Consider the following 20,745-nt stretch of genomic DNA (forward strand, 5'->3'; position numbering starts at 1 on the left):
GTTTAATGCTTTTAAACAACATGTGGGGCTCACATGATAGTACAGACATCACATTGGTCTGTTTCTTTAGTTGGTCATCTATACTGAAATACACTTCTGTGAGAAAGTAAATGAAAGAAACTCTTGACCCAGAGTATTCCCTGATGGCTCTTGTATTTTGATGAAGCTGAGCTTCAGTGAACTGTCACAGCTCTTGTTCAGTTTCCCTATGCAGTTTGTCTTTAAAATTCAGCTGCTTCTTCTAGAGGAAAAGAAAAAAAGAAGTATTGCAGCCTCTTGCAAAGAATTTCTGCCCGTTTTTTTGTTCTGGGACAGTTAGTGCGGATAACAAAAGTCCTAATTTAAACAAACAAACATACAGAAAACTGCATTAGCATAAGAGAGTGCACTGTTCTTTGAAGACATCTCTTTATCTTCAATTAATGACTGGGTAATTTGCAAAAAATAGGAACTGATACAGCTCTAATACTGTGCCATGCCATCTAACATAAAGCTGGTGGGTAGTCAGTAGGCATGTGGGTAGTTTTGATAACAAAGAGATAAGCCCTGTGATGAATTGCCCACATGCTGCATAATGCTCCCTTGGCTTGAAAGCGAGAAGTCTGTCAGATTCAAGGCATTTTGACCTCACAAGTGCCTGTATGAATTTCAAACTTACTTTTTTGCAGATTAAATCACTAGACATTTATTTTGTCTAATTTTCTTTTGTTTGTATACTTGTTAACAGTCTTCAAATATTGTTAGAAGTTAAGCTATGAAGAAAATTTGAGTTGCCAATTTTCATACTGTTCTGACATCTCTTTTAAAAGCATTTAGTACATGAAAGGAATAAGATAATCCACAGAAAGCTGTGGGTACTTCCACTAAAATAGTGCAGTATGCTTTTGTAATGTGCATTTCTGAGTTATGGTCTGTGATCTTACCTCTAGCTTAGGCTTCTGTGAGGTTTTGTACTTCCACATACCACATATGGGAAACTGAAAACCAGGAGCTACAACATAAATGCTGTGCTTTGGAAATCTGATACCCAACCTAAGACTTAAAGAAGAATTAATGTTGAATTAACTATTAAAAATAAGGAGAGATCACAGAGTTTGGTAACAGTGGTGCCATGTCATGCTGAAGGCCTCAGCAGGATTCCTGCATTACATACACTTTATCCTAAAATAACTGGCAGCGGTTGGAAGTAGCTGGATTTTTCGAGACGGTTGGAGACCCAGGTAATTTTTAGGTCATTAATAGGTCATTTTAAATGAGTTTTCAGGCTTCATGTTACAGAAGGAATTTTGCATGAAACGGGAATTTGAGTTTCTAACCACTGTTGCTCAGAATGCACTGCAGCTACTAGGAGCAGTCCAGATGTTTACGGGTATGCTCTGAGCATCTCCTGCTGCTTTTTAAAGATGGAATGAGTACCATTAGGCATCTCCTGCAATGAAAACCTGTCACCACTGAAGAAAAATGAGCCTTCTAACACCAGTTTCAGTGGAGTCAGCATTTCACACCTTGTCTCTGGGTAGTCTGAGCATTTTTCTGTTTCACTTAGCCTGGTTAATTACCTCATGGCTTCTGCCAGTATAGGCCTGTATAAATCTTTTCTAAAAGATACAGCTTCAGGAGTGCTACAGCAGAAAATAAGGCTATATGATGAGACTTACTCACTGACCAGCATCTTTTCCCTCCTTAAAACAGCACGTGCCGTAGCAGCCTCCTGACAGGGCTCAGCAGAGCTACCAGGAGGGAGCCAGGTGGTTTCAACTGCTGTTTAGTCAGAACGGAGCATGTTTGTTCTTGGCTGTTAGAAAAATAATGTTGTCCCATTATTTAACCTCGATTTTGTCTATTTTCCCTAAATCTTTAAACACCTAATTTTTGTGTTTTCAGTTAATATTTTTACTAGAGAGAAAATCTCTTGAGAAGCTTACTCTTCAACAATCATTGAAGAGGACATAAAAACATAGGCAACACAGTCCATACTGGTCATGTAATCTATGTAATCTTTTCTTTTTCTGAATATCTCAAGTCACACTGCAGCCTACTCAAGTAATTTCCCTTAAGTCTTCAATGTCTATTCTTTTATGCATGTTTTTTTTTTTTTAGATGAACTGTCCCAGATATATGTGATGATGATTCTCATTTTCCTGTTTTTCTAATAGCTGAAAGATGGATTATTAAGTATAAATTTTGATTAGTGTGTGTGACTGAAATAGATCAGTATTTCTATCTGTATGTACTTTTGCAATTGTTGGGGTTTTGCCCAGCTAGCAATGAGGCACCACGACACTTGCTCACTGCTGCCCATCCACCCCCACCCTCCATAGGGTGGTGGAAGCCCTAGCAAGATGAGAGGGGAAAAAAATACATCCAAGGATGTTGTAGATCGAGACAAGGGCAGGGAGGGCTCACTGTCAATTACAATTCCAAGAAAAACAGACTCCACAACTCAACTTAGAGAGAAAAGTAGAAAAGTTTATTCTACTGCCTACAAGAAACAGAATGGAACAAAAAGGAAAACCAGAGAAGAATTATGAGAAAAATAAACCCAGCACTTTAAGTTCTCTCTCTCCTATCCCTCCTTCCTTCCCAGGCTCGGCTCACTTCTCCTGATATCTCTACCTCCTCCCCGCTCAGTGGCTCAGGAGGGCAGGGAATGGGCGATGTGGTTAGTCTCTCAGAGGTGGGCTCTGCTCCTTCTCTCTTCTCAGATGAGGATGACTCCTTGCATTCTTCCCCTGCTCTGATATGAGGTCCCGCACATGGGACATGGCCTTCTCTGGGCATAGTCACTACCCCGGCACAGGGTCTTTTATAAAACACAAACAAATCTCTGCTTCACCAGTCCTCTCCATAGAAGGCAGGGGAGTCTCTGCTCCAGCACATCTCCTCCTCTCTTTCCTCATTGACCTTGGGGTCCACATGCTCGCTACTCTTTCTCTTCCAACTGTTTGCACCTCCACCATCCAGAAAGGAAGGAAGAAGGGAACAAAGAAGTAACAGGAAGAACCCTCCTTTTCTAGCTTCTTCTTAAAAAGTGATCATGGAGACACTAATTGGCTCATCCCATAAGTGGGTCTGACTCTGAGCTAGGGAGGGTTTTGAGCAACTTCTTACAGGAGCCATCTTTACAGCACTTTCCCCATTACCAGAAATGACTCCACACAAAACCATGACAGCAATGTATATTTAGAGGCCAACAAGAAGTCCGTTTCTATCAAGCCTCGTTCTTGATTACTAACATACAATAAAGCTGTAACACAACCCTAGTGTTTCCGTGTATTATAAACTGAAACTACAGGTGTGATATTTTTGTTGATATATTTAGGGGATATGAGACCTGAGACAAATTAAACTGACTTAAGAGTTTGTGGACCTCAGTCAGAGTCTGCAATGTACTAACAACTAAATACATGAAGGTTTATTTTGGTGAATGCCATAGCTGTTGTAGCAATTATGAATCAACAATTTAGCTGTTGTAAGATACCTGCCTGCTATAGGCAATTCCTGCAGGAAGTTTGGAAAGAAGCATCCCTTGGAAATAATTTTCAGCCATAATTTCTACTATGAAACAGATAAAAATCAGCAAAGATGATAAATAACTGTTTTTTTCTTCACAATGACTCTTCCAGTCCGTCCTCTGCCTCATCTATCTTTTAGTTACTTGTTTTCCAGATACTAAAACTATAATATTCGTGCTTGGATAAATAGCTGACGAGTTAATAGTTGCAGCTTGAAACAAATTGGTTTGGTTTTCTACATTTAATTCTGCATGCCTGTGTTTCCCTTCCAAGACCAGTGTGAATGAACACCTCATTTCAGTCTTTTTTGCTCTTTTTTTTCTCAGCTCCTGCCAGGATTTTGACATTCAGTGGCACCGTGACAACTCCTTGGATGAAGGACATTGTCCTCCCTTGCAAAGCCGTGGGAGATCCAGCTCCAACAGTGAAATGGATGAAGGATAGGTAACCAGCAACTAAATGTATAGCTCAAATAAAGTAATTTTGCTTAAAATCCTGAGGGTTTTTATATGGTTGATTCTGGATGCTAATGTCAGGAAGAAAGACAATTTGTGGGGACTACACACTGTTACAGTAGATGAGGAGTTCTGAAATTCCTTGAACTGAAACTAATGGGCTGTGGTGGTTAGAAGGTATCAAACAGGAGACAAAGTTATGAAGAAGGGATCAAGGTAAACATGCAAGACATAAAACCTGGGAATCTTTTCTGTTTTAACTCCAGGAACACCAAATAGTTTTAGTCTGAGAAAGCAAAAGGTCTGATGCATTGGATCATGCTGTGGAGTGCAGTGTACATGTCTTGCACATATCTCATTTTCCCTTATTCTGTTTTATGTTTAGTTTCACAGTTTGACAGGGTCACTTCTAAACACACATGGAGCACTGTGCATGCAAGTGATACTGCAGTACTATGAAACCATCTTGTGCATTGATAGCTATTATTTTATAGGGATGGACTTTGTAGCCAGGAACTGCCTTGGACTCTTATTTTGGCACTTTTATGAAATAGTAGATAGTTAAGGAAGGAGTGAATTTCCATTTTCACTCAAATTTGGGCCAGAATAAGTGCATTTTTTAAGCAAATGGCAGGTGTTTCCTGAAAGAAAATATTTTACTCTCTTTAATAAAGAGAACATCCCCATGCCCTTTTTCTTTCTTTCTGTTCTTAGTTGCTTCGAAAAAAAAAAGTCCAATTCTGAGTACTTTTGATTGTAACTTCTTTAATGTATACACTTTGTTTCCTGTGAGGTAGTAACGGGACACCCAGTCTAGTGATGATTGATGGGCGAAGAAGCATCTTTAGCAATGGCAGTTTTGTCATCCGTACTGTGAAAGCAGAAGACTCTGGATACTACAGTTGTGTGGCCAGTAACAACTGGGGTTCAGATGAAATAATTTTGAATTTGCAGGTACAAGGTAAGACTATTGGATCTGTCTCATAATTGTTACCACAGCCCTTAACTGCTATGTGCTGGTAATGAATAGATATGTCTGCTTGCAGGTGTATGTAAAATGTTGGTAGCAATGTGTATTAATACAAATTTAATTCTCAACTAGATGTCTATGTAAAATTTTGAAGGACCGATTAATTGAGTATTTGCATTCAGTTGCCTTCTAGTTCTTCACACAGAAAATATCAACTTCTTCCTTCTCTTTACAAATATTACCTCTATCATTTAAATATTGCAAAATTCAGAAAGAGCTGAAGGTCTTTACTTCTGCTGCTGAAAAGCTCTCAACAGAAATTTGCCTCTGTACTGAGACCTTGTTCAAAAACTCATTATCTAAGAGCAGAATTTTATTGATGGTGAATATGAGGAAACACTTGAAATGAAACACAGTACACCTTCAACTAGCAGATATTACCAGCTATTTTTTAATGTGCATGTTGATATGTATATAATGTATGCATTATGGTGTTGATATGTATAAAAGCAAGACAATAGAGTGATGTGATAAAGCAATGTATGTGTATTCACATACCAAGAATTCACTCTGCAGGAATTTCTCTGCTCAGTTACACCACAGTAGATCCTAAGAATGCTTCAGTGGACTGCAAATTGTTGTACCAGAGGGAATTAAATTACTGAACGGGGAATGTTGCCCTTGATGTGGTCAGTCATCCTCCTGTACCTTGATACACAATCTAAACTTCTAGTGCAAATGTATGAGAACACAGAAAGAGACTGATTCAACTGCAGTCCAGTTATGTATAAACCGCTCCACTAAGCCTTGAAACAAATGTTATAGCATATATTAACTTACCTACAATCCAAAAGAGCCTAAAGATGCTCTTCTGTAGTGTTAGAAGCATGACCACAACAGGAAGAAGGGAGAGAAAATACAATCAAACGGAAACTTTATGTTTCTATTTCACTAAGTACTTTCATAATTGCATAACCTTGCTGTTATTGAACTGTAGTAATTAAAAGCAAATCAATTTTACTTCCCTGAGGGACAAAGGCTGGCATTTAATATGTTAGACCACCATCTTTTGTAGATAGGGTGAAGCTGTGATGGAAGGTTTTAAAATAAATCGTCCAAAGTGTAATGTCGGTAGTCTCTCTCCATAGAATCAGCCAAGTCGGTCAGAATAACAGAACAAATACATTTTAAACAAGGATTTTTTCTTTAGAATATTAACTGTCATTTTTGTTTGTTTTCTTCAGCACTGTTTAGCCCTGTGAAGGCAGTAAAAAAAAATTCTCTTTGAAGTCCATTTTAGTTCATATCTGTAAAACAGCAGCCTTTACTTTGTATCAGCACTGATTATTTTGCAATCTGATGACTTGAAGGTGATCTTAAGTGGGCAGCTTTTCACTCTTCTGGTAGAGCTACCTGTTTAACATAAGCAAAGCAGGCAACATCCTATGATAGGAGACTGCTGAACACATCAGAGCATTTGTGACTTTTGTCCTGCATTGTTTACTGGCTGGTGTCTGTCAAAGAGTAGCTACAGCAGGGAAATGGAACCTCCTGCCAGCAATGGTCCCTGACATCATCACCCCCTTCTCACACTTGCAGTAGCAGCCACCAGAGATATGACTGTCCTGTCGTCTCTCCTCCCTGGCTTTCTATCTCAGCTTTACTGTTGATCTTGGATCCTTTCCCATGGTGGACACTGTCTGTGTCTCATTCTCTTTTCTTTGAGGTAGAAAAGCTCAGTTTCCTCTACGTTTCTAAGGAGTTTGAACACCTCTACTAACACTTGTTCAAAAAACAATCCATAAAATAAGCCAGAAACAGTGCTGCTGAGCATGACCAGAGCAATGCAAAAGATTTTAATTAGTACTTTCTAATTCTAATTTAATAAATGTTCTCTAGTTCTCTCTAAGAAATATTTAACTAGATCTTTGAAGTGCTGCCTGCCATTCTTCTCTATTTTAGCAAGCACTATCCTCCACAGCCTTACTGTCCTTGTGCCATAGTTCAGGTTACTACTTTCACAACATGAATAACTAAACGGTTCATGAAGAAGTCAATGATGAGCTCTCCAGACTGTAACTAGTGTATGATCATGTTGTCCCATGACAGATTTGTCTATCTGATGTGTTGAAATATAATATGACTCTTTCTCTGTCCTTTTGTGATGGATTTTCCTCTGAAGAAAATAGGACACTGGGTGGAAGATGAGAGATGAGACCTTTGTCTTATTCCTGTACGCTGCCAGGAGCTGGTCCTGGGAACCATGCGGTTCTTAATGTCCCACATTTTAGACACAGACGTAATGTTTCAAGGGAGAAACAGAACTGAAGTGTTTCTATCAGAAGCTGATAGTCATGCCTTCTTTATAGCAATAGCCTCAGTGAATAGATGGTGTGATCTGAAGGAGGTATAGATCTGCCTCTGATCACAGATTTACCTATGCTACCTAGTTAGCACTCACAGTTACCCTGGCAAAAACTCTTGTTCTGCACCTTATTTTTTTCACTTTTGCATAATAGCCTGCAAACACATACATGAGCAGGCCATTATTTGCCAGTGGACATCTGTTTCCCATCACTAAAAATTCATCTTCTCTCTAAAACAGATAGAAAAAATACTGAAAAATAATGACTGGGTAGCTCTTTGGCCATTTAGATCTGACAGGATAGCTTAAAAAATTCAGAGGAAAGCAAGGGTTAAGAACTGAAAGACAAAATTGTGTAGAAAATTAAATATAACAAATGAGAGCTTGTCTGCTCTTGTCTTAACCAAGGATGTCAACTAAACAGACATTTTGACAGAAATCATTTGCATTTTTTGCAACTCAAAACAGTTATTTGATAAATGGCTGTTAGAAGGGATTAAAATCATGTCTAATCATTTGGATCTATTTTCTATTTTTAACTATTTCCTATCTAGTTCCACCAGACCAGCCAAGACTCACTGTATCCAAAACTACGTCCTCCTCTATCACTCTTTCCTGGATACCTGGGGACAATGGTGGCAGTTCTATTCGAGGTAATATAATTCAGGTTAATTGCAACTTCTTACTAAATTATAATGTGTTGATTGGATTAGTATATAATTAAGAATGGCTACAAAAAAAGAACCCAAACCAAAGCAATCCGTATTGCTGTCAGCACTTAATGTGACCTATCATTGTGATAACAGCTTTCAGTAAATTACAGTTTCTCTTTGTGGTAGTTCAATCACAGATTTAATCACTTTCTTCCTGCATACTCTCAGCTGTTGTGACAGTTACTCTCTCTGATTTTACAGACATGCAATCTCTAACCGCTCATTTTTGAGGGTCTAGGTTCATCATCTGGTCTTTGTTGATGATTGAAGGGTATTTATAAATGTCTATCCCTTTCTTTTCCTTTTGAAACGATCATGAAAATGGTATTTAAGCTGTTTTAAGGGTAGGCAAAATGTATTGCCTGATATTTTTTAGTCAGGAAAGAGCTGTAGGTCTTCCTGTGCACAGGATTTTTATAGTTTTATTAGTTCTTTGAAATAACTTGTCATATTACCTGCAGAATTTGTGGATTTTGTCTCTCTTATCACTGCCATCTCTGCTTTTCCTCCAGGTTATATTTTGCAGTACTCAGAAGACAACAGTGAGCAGTGGGGTAGTTTTCCCATTAGCCCTAGTGAGAGATCCTACCGTTTAGAAACATTGAAATGTGGCACTTGGTACAAGTTTACATTAACTGCTCAGAACGGAGTGGGACCAGGACGCATCAGCGAGATCATTGAGGCCAAAACGCTTGGGAAAGGTAAGTTGATTTTCATCCTCTTTGCTCACTTAAAGCTCTTGCATTCTGCTGTAGATCTTGGTTTAATGAGAAGATAGACTTGGATAGTTCATATTATGGGCTTTGGAAACATTTCCAATTGTGGCCATGCTGTGACAGAAGAGGCTGTCACTGTAGGACCTGAAGCACATACCACATGATACTCTATCCTTATTTCTCTAATAATGTTTTTCAAGGATGAGTTGGTAGATGTTTGGGAAGGGGATATCTCCACTTTCATAGACTATAGTGATTCCAACTACTGCTGTTTGCCACGAAGAAATTGTTTCTTCTCTTGTAAAAATATAGGGGTTTATTTGTCTGGATGTTGAAGGAATTTGTGGAATTCTTAACTCAGCAATGTGTCTCCGAGTCTTGGTTGATGAGAGTAGTTCCACATTGCAAATAAATGTCAGAACTATGAGTAAATGTGGCAAGAGACCCACTTAAAGAGTCAGCTCAGAGTCTTACCCCTAAGTCAATGGAGTGTAGTAGGTTTGCATTACTCTCTAATGATCACCTCATCTTGCATCTCTTCAGCAGTTGTAAGAAATATTCTCATTTGAAAGCAGTTTCATTGTATAGTTACCTTAACAAGTACATCTGTTCTTCTCTAAGCTTTTCATCACACCTCTGCTATTGCAGATCTCACAAGCATCACAGCAAGATAGACATTTTATTTGACACTCAGTGGCATAGGGAAGACCTGGTATGCCATAGATGTGAGTGGTATGACTTGCTAAAGGTCAGGGCAGACTGCAGATCAGCTGTGTGCGTGTTGATGTAAGGTCTGCTGACCTTAAAAAAAGAGACATTTAGAGGATATTCTCATTTTTATTGCATGAAATGAAAGGTTTACAGAGTCTTTAGATAACATCTAAATGATTAATGAAAAGCAGATCTTCCAACCTTTTGTTTCTCTGCCATTTGATATATATACCTGGAAACTACCTGTGTTACATTTACAGACTGTGTGGTTTAGAATGCTGGGATCATTCTCATTCATGCGGTCCAGAACAATCTCCATCTAAAGCTATTAACAGAGCAGATTGAAATAGGTCATAACACATGGCAGGAATCACCAGTTTCATTTTAGATTCCTGTAGAAATTGGAAAAGAGATTATGTTTCAATATATCTCATCAAAACATAAGAATGGCAAAAAGATCCCTATTGGATAGGTCATGCTTTATTATATAAAATAAGACAATATAGATAATTTTCATCACATTAGGTGTAACTTCCTATTGTAAAAAATGTTGTTTCTGCTAAGCAGCTAGCAATAATACCTTAAAGTACACCACAGCTGTATTTAGCATTTGCTGATGACCTGTCCTGTCCACCCACTGTCATTATTTTAATTCTAAGGTGCCACCTTAATGCATAAATACAAAATTCAAAGTATATAATATTTTCAAATATATCATGTGCAATATCTACCTAGTAATAATTTTTAATTGATTCTTACTGGCAAGTTCTTTTAAGTTGACGTTTTCTGCAAATGAAAGCCACTGTACTCTCAAAAAAAACCCAATGTTCAATCCCACTTCAAAAGAAGATGAGAGCATCAGTGAGCAATCTTGAAATGCATTTATTTTCTATAGCATTTCTACATTGTGTTCTGAATGCTTTTCTTTTTTGCATAGCAGTGGGCAGGGAAATTTACTGATACAAAGTGCCTTGTGATTTACAAGTTGACTCATGCCGGTCCATACAAACCAGCAGAGATGTATAGATGGGTTTTTTTTCACATATGGATTTGAAAATCTGGGTGTTTGAGTCTGTCACAAAGTGTGAAAAAAAATATTTAAGAAGCAGAAGAGGGGAAAAGCATCTGTATATATAGATACTGAATTTAGAATCATAGAATTATAGAATGGTAGGGGTTGGAAGGGACCTTTAGAGATCATCTTGTCCAGCCCCCCTCTAGAAGCAGGTTCACCTAGATCAGGTCGCATAGAATGAAGTTAAGATTGTCCCAGAAAATATCCTCTTAATTTTCTGGTTTTTGAGAGTCCCATATCTCTAATTCTTAAACATTTTGCATTATATATATCATTGCTTCTAGAGCCACAGTTTTCAAAGGAACAAGAGCTCTTTGCTAGTATCAACACCACAAGAGTGAGGCTGAACCTGATAGGCTGGAATGACGGTGGCTGTCCCATCACCTCCTTCACCCTGGAGTACCGACCATTTGGGACAACAGTCTGGACAACCGCTCAGCGGACATCCCTGTCCAAGTCCTACATACTGTATGACCTTCAGGAGGCAACCTGGTATGAACTGCAAATGAGAGTGTGCAACAGTGCTGGCTGTGCAGAGAAACAAGCCAAGTTTGCAACGCTCAATTATGATGGCAGTAAGTGTATGTTTTTATTTACATGCCCGAAATACTTTTTACTCTAGTTGAGTTAGTTTCTGCTCTAGTTCCTTTTTTTTTTACTTGCTTTTCTTTCTGTTTTTTCCCCAAGAAAACCCTTTTTGAATGTATTAGCCATGCTGACAGAGGGGTAACAGTCTCAAAGATGTAAAATTCCTACGGATTTCATGACAGTAGACTGCCAGGAAGAAAGGAGGAATTGTTTATTTGTCCTCACTGGGGAAAAGCTCCAGCACCAAAGTCAATCGGCCACGAAACGTAACCATGGGACATGAGGTGTTATTAGTTCCAGTGGTGACAGAAGCACTTGCTAATATTTCGTGTATCTCTTCCATTAAATTTTTATCTCCCATACAATTGGATCCTGCAGCCATTCACGACAGTGGCTGGCCTCATTGCTATTCCATGCAGTCTCCTTGTGACACAGCTCAAAACCCATTATGTGACACAACAGAGCAGCTAACTAGCTTCTCTTCTGGGAAAGCCTCCGGACAGCATCCTCCAAGGGCAAAGCAATGGCAATGCTATTATCCCTATTTACAGACAGGGGGATGTGAAACTAACGTCCATGACAGATGGCTCTGTCATGCCCAGCAGCAAGGCACAGGAGATGAAGAAATTGCTGCATCCTGCCCTTCTGCCAGGGGTTGCTGCCCACCCTGTAAAAGTCAGAACAAAAGGGCAAGATCAAATATGCCATTTGTCAGGCACTTCAGCTTATATCCTGGCATGTTTATTGAAAGTGATGGTGGCACATATGTGTTTCTGCTGGCTCTATAGTGGGAAATGCCTGTACTTCAAGCAAAAGGGTGCTACAGATGGCTTCAGATGGTAATCTCTTGAATTGCTCTAGTGTGAATTGCCAGAGATTTTCTGGAGATATCCAGTGTAAATTCTTGTTGTGTTGCCAGGGACATTGTGCTGTATTGTACAACCATTTGGCTCCATGTGTACGGTTAAATTAATCAACAAAACTAGTCAGCAAGTTCAAACAAGAACAGATAATTGTCCAGCAACAGCACCAAATTGCTAATCATTCATAACTCTGTGTTGGTAACACGTCTCCCTGCCAAAGTTCTGTTTGACACAAACCAACACTTTCCAGGACAATACTCATGTATGACTCAGGGAAGAACAAGTAACAGGGACCATTATCAGTCAGAAGTGTGGGATATGAATCAGGCACGGTTTAAACCTCAGTGTCTTTCACATCCTCTAATGCCATCATAGTCTTTGTGGTAGATACTTGCAGATAATGACAGATGCCCTCATGCCTCATCCTTTTTCAAATAACACATCCCCTCATGTTTTTTTCTGAGGAAATATGGTTTTGGTAAACTGCCGCGCAGTCCTCATGTTATTTCAGACAGTCTAAAAAATTAAGAGAAAGAAGAAGTAAGGCCTGTTTTGCTAAGCAGTATAAATGTTGTCAATAACCATTTCAAGGATTATGAGTTAATTTCTTGTCACTTTACTTAGACAATCCTCATTTCTTTCCAATGTCTTTATACAGGCAGAATTCAACTTTCAGTGATTTTTTTTTTTCCTGATCCACAGTTATTGTTACATATATATATATGGCTGAGGCAAACAGTTTTAAGCCTTAAAGTATATATATACCTTAAAACGAGATTATATGAAAATGCAGACCCAGAGCCTTAAACTCCCACTGACAGCAGTGAAATCAAATATATTCTTATGAGTGAACTGATTTGAAATGTTGTCAGACTCTGCTTTTTGGTTAGATGGTGATACTTACCCTGGTTTCACATACTGTGGCTTGCACATCATTTGACTTTGTGTGTTGCTATATGTCATCTTTAAAAGTGAGAAAGTGAAACAATAAAATTATTTGTAGCATTAAATTTCATGGGCCATTGCTTCTGGTCAGCTAGAAAATTTCTCATTTTCAGCATTGCTGGTTTTGTTCATCAAGCATGCTTTGCCAGGACTCTGTTGTGCCTTAGAGAGGCAGCATAATCTCAAATACTGACCACAGGGTCCAGAGAGGAAAGTGTGGATAGAAAAGGTAATTTTGGTTTTCAGATTTTCTGAATTTGTTACATTTGATGCAGAACTAAAATGATTAAATTATTATTATCATCATTATTGAAAATTAAGACAGTCTGTTCCCACTTAAGAGATTTCATGGAATAACTATTTCAGTGCTTCTAAAGCAAAAATTGTCCTTACAGAGTCCCAGTTCCCCATCCATATATTCTTTGGTAAGCTGCATGGACTTCAGGTTCTTCAGAGTTAGAAAATAGTGTTTCATTCAAAATCCATGTTTTACATCAATACTTCATGCAGAAATGTTTGCCTACATAGAGAATTTTTCATTTACAGAAGGCATGCCAATGGAAACCTCTTGGCCAGTTCCACTTTGAAGTGCTAACCCTACTGCTGCCATTGATTTATCTTGTGTGATTAGTCTCTTCCAGCCTCTGGAGGTCACAGTTGACTTTAGGATAAAACAGATACAAGGACAGTACTTTGAAAGTTCCAAGACATCAAATGCTTAGAATAAGCCTAGGAGCTTTAGCAATCTTAAGATAAAGCCTTAGTAAACTTTGTAGAAATCCTTGAGTTATGTGGTCTTTCGGTCATTTTGTTTGGGCTGCGGTAGGTGATTGCTGTCTGTGATAGAGCTCCCAAAAAATATCATGGTTAAGCTTTACCTTAAATCTCTTCATGGTGGATTAGGTCAAAAGGTTAATGATAGATCTACGTGAGACTTTTCCTTTCTGTTCGTAGGATTTCAGCTAACCATTTTCAGCTTACAGATTTTATGACCTTGCTGCCCCTTGTTTTTCAGAACATTTGCACTCGATACTTAAGGAGATATTTTTAGCAATGTGCAGCTGTAGTGCATAGCACTGCAAAGGAGCTTCCCCACTCAGAGATCAGCTACTCGGTAGCCCTCACATTAAATCAGACCATCTTGGTAGTTGCTCTGAACTATGCTAATTGACTCTAGCCCACTAGGGGACTTCCTACCTTGAAGTACACATGAAAATACTTGGTAGAAGACACAAAGTGCAATCAGACTTGTTGGAAGGGCTGCAACATAGGGGAAAATGGGGTCAGAGACATGCAAATTACAACATCAATGAAGCACTAGTAAAGCAGGTTAACAAAGAGTGATTCACAATTTTTTGTTCCTTCCAATTTGTCTGGGCCCCTGTTTGCGGAAAAGCATTGACTATTTCACTCCTAGACAGCACCTAGAATGACAGCAAATGTTGCAATGGTATTTTCTCAATGGATAGCCATTTTAGGTTTTTGTACTGGCTAATGTAGTTGCTGAATATCCACAAATGAGTAATATGAAGGATATATAAACTTACAGTATATATCTTTAATTAAGTTTTAACTGCCTGTATATAGCATTATGAGGTTTAAATTTTACTTGGAAAAGGTATAGAAAATTATAACCACTTTCCTAAACACTTAAAATTCAGCTGATATTAAGGCTATTCTTAATTTGATTTTTATCAAAGAGTTAAGGAGAAAAAGACAATTTTAGGTATTCTTCAACCCAACAGTCTTTAGCTAATGGTCGGTGTGACTTTAATTCAGAGCAAAATTTCGCCCTTTGGTATTCAGGAGAGTTTAGGAGGATTTAGAGACATCTATTAGTATAACCTTCAGGAATTTGAAGTTCTTTCCATTTCTTCATCTAATCATTTTCTTTGCTTTTAGAGGAGTGCAAAAACTGCATTTCAATTACAACAAGAACTTTTTTTTTAAGGCAGGATTATTTTCCCTGCAGTATGTTTATTCCAAGAAACAAAAAATTAGAAAAAGAAGGAAAATTATGGGCAAGAACTGCAATGGAACAGTAGAAAAATATTCAAAATGCAATTGTAAGAAAATAAATTTTCTGAATTACCTGATATAGGTTTGGATAGTTGTAGCTTTTCTGTTTATCTTCATTCCTTTAGGGAGCTACTCTTCTCATTATATGCAACTCAAATAGCTCTTCTGAAAAAGCATGATTTAGAATTTTACATTTTCACTGTGGTTATGGAACTCGTATTATACTGGATCATATCACCTTTTTTTTCTGATGCTATATGGTACATAATGAGATATATCACTCAACACAGCAATTAAGATGTAAAAAAATATGCCTGTTTTTCCATCTCATCCTCCTATCCTTTTAGTAAACAAGTAGCCAGTTCAGTAGGTGGTTCAAATTGAATAGCTCCCATTGAAAGTCATCACAGTTCACAACACTTGCGTATTTCTACCCATTTAAGACAAATCTGCATTTTATAACCTCATTTGTGGCTGCATTCATCAGTTTAATAGTAATCAGGAAATGAGTGAGAAGTCTTCCATGACTAAACAGCCTTCCAAAGAAAGTGCTGCATTCTTCTCACGTCTTTTCGAAGTAAAGAAAAGACAAATTGAAAAGTTCAAATATTGTGTATCACCAGATATATTCAAAATGAAAAAGTTAGCTGCCTGGCAATGCCAGTATTTTGTAGATCCATTTCCCTCATTTCCCTCTCAAAATTTGATTGTCTCTATCTGGTGTGACTCTCCTGTTTTACTGATGAGTCTAATGTCAGAAACTCTTTAGCAAATTAGCATCAGGTTGGCCATCTGAATTCCAGCTCAATATCACTGGTGTACCCCTAAGACGTGATATAAGAATGTTTCTGTGCAAAGATTCATCTGGTGTATGTAGCAGAAAATAAACCCTGTCCAGTACATTCCTTACAAAGAAGAACCCAGCGGAAAGTAGGAATGTGTTGCAGCAGTGCTATTTTCCCAGTAATATATATGCATAGTGATTCTGAGATCTCTTACAGCTTTGTAATGATTTAATATGACTTAAAATTAATCATAGTATTTGTACAATGGTCATGGGTTTTTTTCATCAATGAATGCACTGCTTGGTTTCTGATAATCTATGAGTCTCTCAGTATCTTGTTACCAGTGTGACTGATTATGTGTGCGTGGCCCTTACACATGCAAACATGGCATCTACCCTGAACACGACAAATCTTTCTTAATGTTCTGTGTGCAGCTGAAGCATATGACATGCCATATTCCCTGAGAGCTCAATCTTTTCTCTTCGTTAATAGGCATCTAATATCATGACACTGTTTCCAGGTACAATCCCTCCACTCATTAAGTCAGTTGTGCAAAGTGAGGAAGGACTGGCAACCAACGAAGGGCTAAAGATGCTGGTGACCATTTCCTGTATCTTGGTTGGGGTCTTGCTGCTTTTTGTGATGCTGCTGATCGTGCGGAGGAGGAGGAGGGAGCAGAGACTGAAGAGGCTTCGAGGTAAGATGAGAGCTGTGACACTTATTTCTACATTTTCATTTCTACTTCCTGAATGTGAAAGTGCAAGCAGGGCTGCATGTGACCAAACTCTTCAATCCCCAGTTGGAGTACTTTTCCTGCAAAATATAACAGACATGAGGCAACCAACCATCTGTATTTTCTAAAGAAATTCCTTCTTTTTCTTTTGGTGGTTAGTTTCTAAAAAAATTACTCATGTATCTTTTATTATTATTTTGCAGGGGGGAAAGGAAAGTAATTCTCATGTGTTGGTATTTGTTTGTTTTCCTGTTTGTTGTTTTTGTTTATTTCTCTTGTGAATTTTCATTATAATAGAAAATCTTTTTCTTTTGGAAAAGTAAAATCAAATGTTCTAATGACAGGAAGATTTCAGTTTTCCAGTAGATGTAAACCATATTCCCAAATTATAAAATGAAAGTAGTTATGTGTTAGTATATTAGAAAACATAAACAGATATTCTCAGATTTGCTGCCACATCTTTTCCCTAGGATGTGACTTTGTTGTCCACTGGCCTTTCATTGTTGCTGATCTGTACTTTTCTCTAACCTTTATTCAAATTCAAGTGTTTGCTCTATGAATAAATTTTAGATCTGTGAATTCATTTAACTTTATCATTTGTCTAGTAAATACCCATGATTGAGCCACAGACAGGTTTTTAATCCTTTTCACCTCTACACTTGGCCCTGTAAGTTTTGCACTAGCACACAACAGCAGGCCTTACACTGAAAGTATATGGAAAAAAGCCTTTCAAATGACACACTGAGTAAATAATTTATTCTCTGCAAAAATAAGTCTACTGAAGAGCCAACAAATTGCTTAATTATTTATATTTTAACCAAAATATTTTCATGATATATTTTGAACCAGGGCAAACCCTGTGTATTCCATCTCACCTTAGCATCCACTCATCTCTTGGGTCTCATTTTTGTGTTTTGTAGCAATAGTTTGGATGTTTATGAAAGAAAAAAAAAAAAGGAAGACACAGATACAGGACTGTTAGTTATGGGCAAATTTTCAGATCAATCAGGACAGCTAACCGTATGATTTATACACAGCTCGGAAATCAGGGCATCTGGATGCTTTAGCTTGTGTAATAACTTTATCATTTGAAGCCTTTTAAGCCATTTACCTCTGTGCATTTTTGAAATAAAAAAAAAGTGGTAGGTTAAGGCTAAAGAAAGTGTTATCTTCTCAGAAATACTGTGCAATTACATCCAGTAAGAAGCAAGATATTTTGAGCTCCTCAGCTCCAGGAAGTGATGACTGTGCACATTTAGTTTTTCATGGTTAATTTACAAGTATTCATAGATTCTTGATTTATAGTCCCTTAAGAAGGCTGATCCCTGGCCAGTGTGCCTTTTGCATAACATAGGACTTCTCTGAATGATTTCCTTTCAAAATATAGGAATTTAGAAGAATATCTGTACTTCGCTTAAGCATAGGCAGAGACAAAGAATTCATCAGTGTTTTTGATAAAATTAATCAGTATTTAATTACCATTCCTGTAAAAGTTGTGTCTCTCTTCTGGGAATTTGTCAAGTTACAGCTCAACATCTGAGCTGTTTGGTCCTGTCTGCTGTAAAGGGACTGTAGTTGTTTTTTGTATCATACTTTCAGTCTCTGAGGATATTCCTTTTACATGGTGGTAACCATGTAGTGTCTTAATGTTTTCATTGGTAAATGAAACAGATAAATCTTTTTTTACATAATTTATTAATGCAGGCTTTCTTTTCTGGTACTTTTGCAAAGCTTAGGTAGCTTTTTCCTCATCTGTGCATGCTAAAAATTAACACAGTATTCCAGGAACAGACATATTAGCATCAGATAGTGAGGTAATGGCCTTTCTTCTTTCTTCTGTATGATCTTCTTTCTGTATGTGCAAGGATCACCTTTTTGGATGCAGCGTTATTCTAAGAGTTTTCATTTAACATCTTAACCATGGAGACCATGTGACAATGCTCAAGTTACAGTGCAACAGAATACTCTCTTTTGTATAGCTATGGCTTGTATTCTTGATAGATGACCTTATACTAATACAGATACATTGTTCACTTATAGCTAACCTACCTTCTTTTGCCTTAGTGACCTGGCATTTTCATTATGTTTTAACTCCCTAATTCTCTCACAATTTTCAAACTATTATCAGGTATTACTACATTTACTCCAGACCACTGATTAAAGGTACCAATGGTACCAATGTCCCATGGTGCATGATGAAAATAAATACTGAACAAAGTTTAAAATTTTGAATAAAAATTTTAAAATCTTAAAATTTTATTTTGAATATGCTGAAACTCATGTAAAATGGCTTCTGTGTTTTTAAGTCATGCTTAGTTATTATACTATTTTGAAGTACCATCACTTTGCTCTAGAGAAATCTCAATATGTTTTAATGTTATATAATTGTATCTCAGTAAAAGATTTTTCAATGTCACTAATCTTCAGTGGATCTTAATTTCATTTTTTAAAAAAAACAACTTTGATATGGCTGGTTGACCACAAGCTTGTATTGATTGGTCATATTTATTCCATCTCCTTCAATTCATTTAATCAAGCTTGATTCTTTTTTTTTTTCATCATTTTGCTCAGTTCCAATAGCAGATTGATAAGACTTCAGCAATTCAGGTCTTTTTGTTCATTCTTTTTGAATGTTAGACATTTCCTGCTCTTCTGGGGGATACTTTGTGTCCTAAAAGTCTTACAGATAATTAGTACTGTTGTTCCAGCAAACTCCTTAGTAAGTTCCCTAAAAAAAAGTCCTGTACGCAAGTTTTTCTGATCTCTTAATATAAAAATATGTTTTGTTGTTAGTAGTTGTTTCGTTCAACTTTCACCTGAGTTAGTTCTAAAATTGAAAGGATGGGACATTATCACTTGATATGTATCATCTGGTGGTGTTTCTTTGAGGCACTCCTTTATCTTAGATCATGATTTCACCATCAACTTCCCCATAGTCTAAATCAGAAATAATATTTTCCACAGTGAAACCTTCTAAAAAAATGTATACAAGTTACAGATATTATGCTCGGCTATGCAGCTTCAGGAGATGTTTCTGAACCTGCTCACAAAAGAGGAGTGGGAATTGCAGTTTTATTTTCAGTACATTCTGCATGCAAACATTTACATCTCTGCTTAGAGATACGGGGTTTGTCAACCCAGTTTCTGTGGGGCAAATGTAGCTTAAACACAGAAGTCTCTTCATTCTTAATCTTTTTACTTCTTGTTGTAGCATATAAGGACAAGCGAACCTTTATTTTCCTCCTGTGGCACACTCATTGTAATTTCTTTTTCCAGGAGTACTCTGTTTAGAAAGAAAGCATAGTTTTCTTCAAAGCCCTGATTTTTTCCTGTTTCAGCAGTTCAAAAGGTCATGTCACAAGAGGATCAATTGACTGCTGGATTTTATGCAGCCATGAACTAGGTCAGCACATATTATAACAGAGAAACCTGATGACTTACCACTCTTTCTCCTTGTTATTAACCTAGCTCCAATACTATCATTGTTTTCAAATCCAGCTCACCTTAGCACAAACAGAAAGTATGAGCAGGGCATGATAGTTCAGAAATGGCAATTTAGAACTGTATCACAGATCCTGATTTCCCAGGGGGCAAGCCAAATGTGTTAAGAATTTTAAAGGTAGCTGTCCCAGCAAATGGAAGTGAGGGCTGTCATTGGGTCAACACCTGTCAGCATAGTCACGTGTCTAACTGATGGTGAGGAGCAGTTTGTCTTTTTCACTAAGGCATGGGAGGATGCTTAGCTAGGGCAGGAGATCACCCTCCTCCCTGTGTCATTCATGGCCTCCTCGAGCTCTGTTTTGCCTACCTGAAAGCTGGAAGGTAGGACACTGGCAGGGATACTGACTGATAGTTTTATGAACTATTCCAAATTTGCTGATCAAATGTATGATATAGGAGATACCTATTACAAACTCTTTAACCAAGAATGCATATGTGTTATTGAGCATCCAAATATGTGTCACATAATTTAATATTGAGAATGTAACATTTCTTTTTTCAGATGATGTAACATGGAACATAGCCATCTGCTGTGCAGCACCTAAGAACACGTCAGGGGGATTGTTTCTTATTTAATCATAGAATCATAGAATGGTAGGGGTTGGAAGGGACCTTTTAGAGATCATCTAGTCCAACCCCCCTGCAGAAGTGGGTCCTCCTAGATCAGGTCGCATAGGAACATGTCCAGGAGGGTCTTGAAGACCTCCAAGGAAGGAGACTCCACAATCCCTCTGGGCAGCCTGTTCCACTGCTCCCTCATCCTCACAGTGAAATATTTTTTTCTTATATGT

General features: G+C 37.7%; 1 protein-coding gene across 2 annotated transcripts in view; it reads left to right on the forward strand.

Moving 5' to 3' along the window:
• The window catches only part of DSCAM (DS cell adhesion molecule), a 390,325-nt gene that overhangs the window by 330,516 nt on the left and 39,064 nt on the right, over positions 1-20,745 (forward strand). For both annotated transcript variants that reach the window (XM_061988625.1, XM_061988624.1), the window contains exons 20-25: positions 3,842-3,959; positions 4,768-4,931; positions 7,860-7,958; positions 8,531-8,719; positions 10,805-11,095; positions 16,241-16,417. In XM_061988625.1, the coding sequence (XP_061844609.1) occupies positions 3,842-3,959; positions 4,768-4,931; positions 7,860-7,958; positions 8,531-8,719; positions 10,805-11,095; positions 16,241-16,417 (1,038 nt within the window). The remainder of the gene's footprint in view (positions 1-3,841; positions 3,960-4,767; positions 4,932-7,859; positions 7,959-8,530; positions 8,720-10,804; positions 11,096-16,240; positions 16,418-20,745) is intronic.

Source organism: Colius striatus, chromosome 1, assembly GCF_028858725.1.
Source record: "Colius striatus isolate bColStr4 chromosome 1, bColStr4.1.hap1, whole genome shotgun sequence".
NCBI lineage: Eukaryota > Metazoa > Chordata > Aves > Coliiformes > Coliidae > Colius > Colius striatus.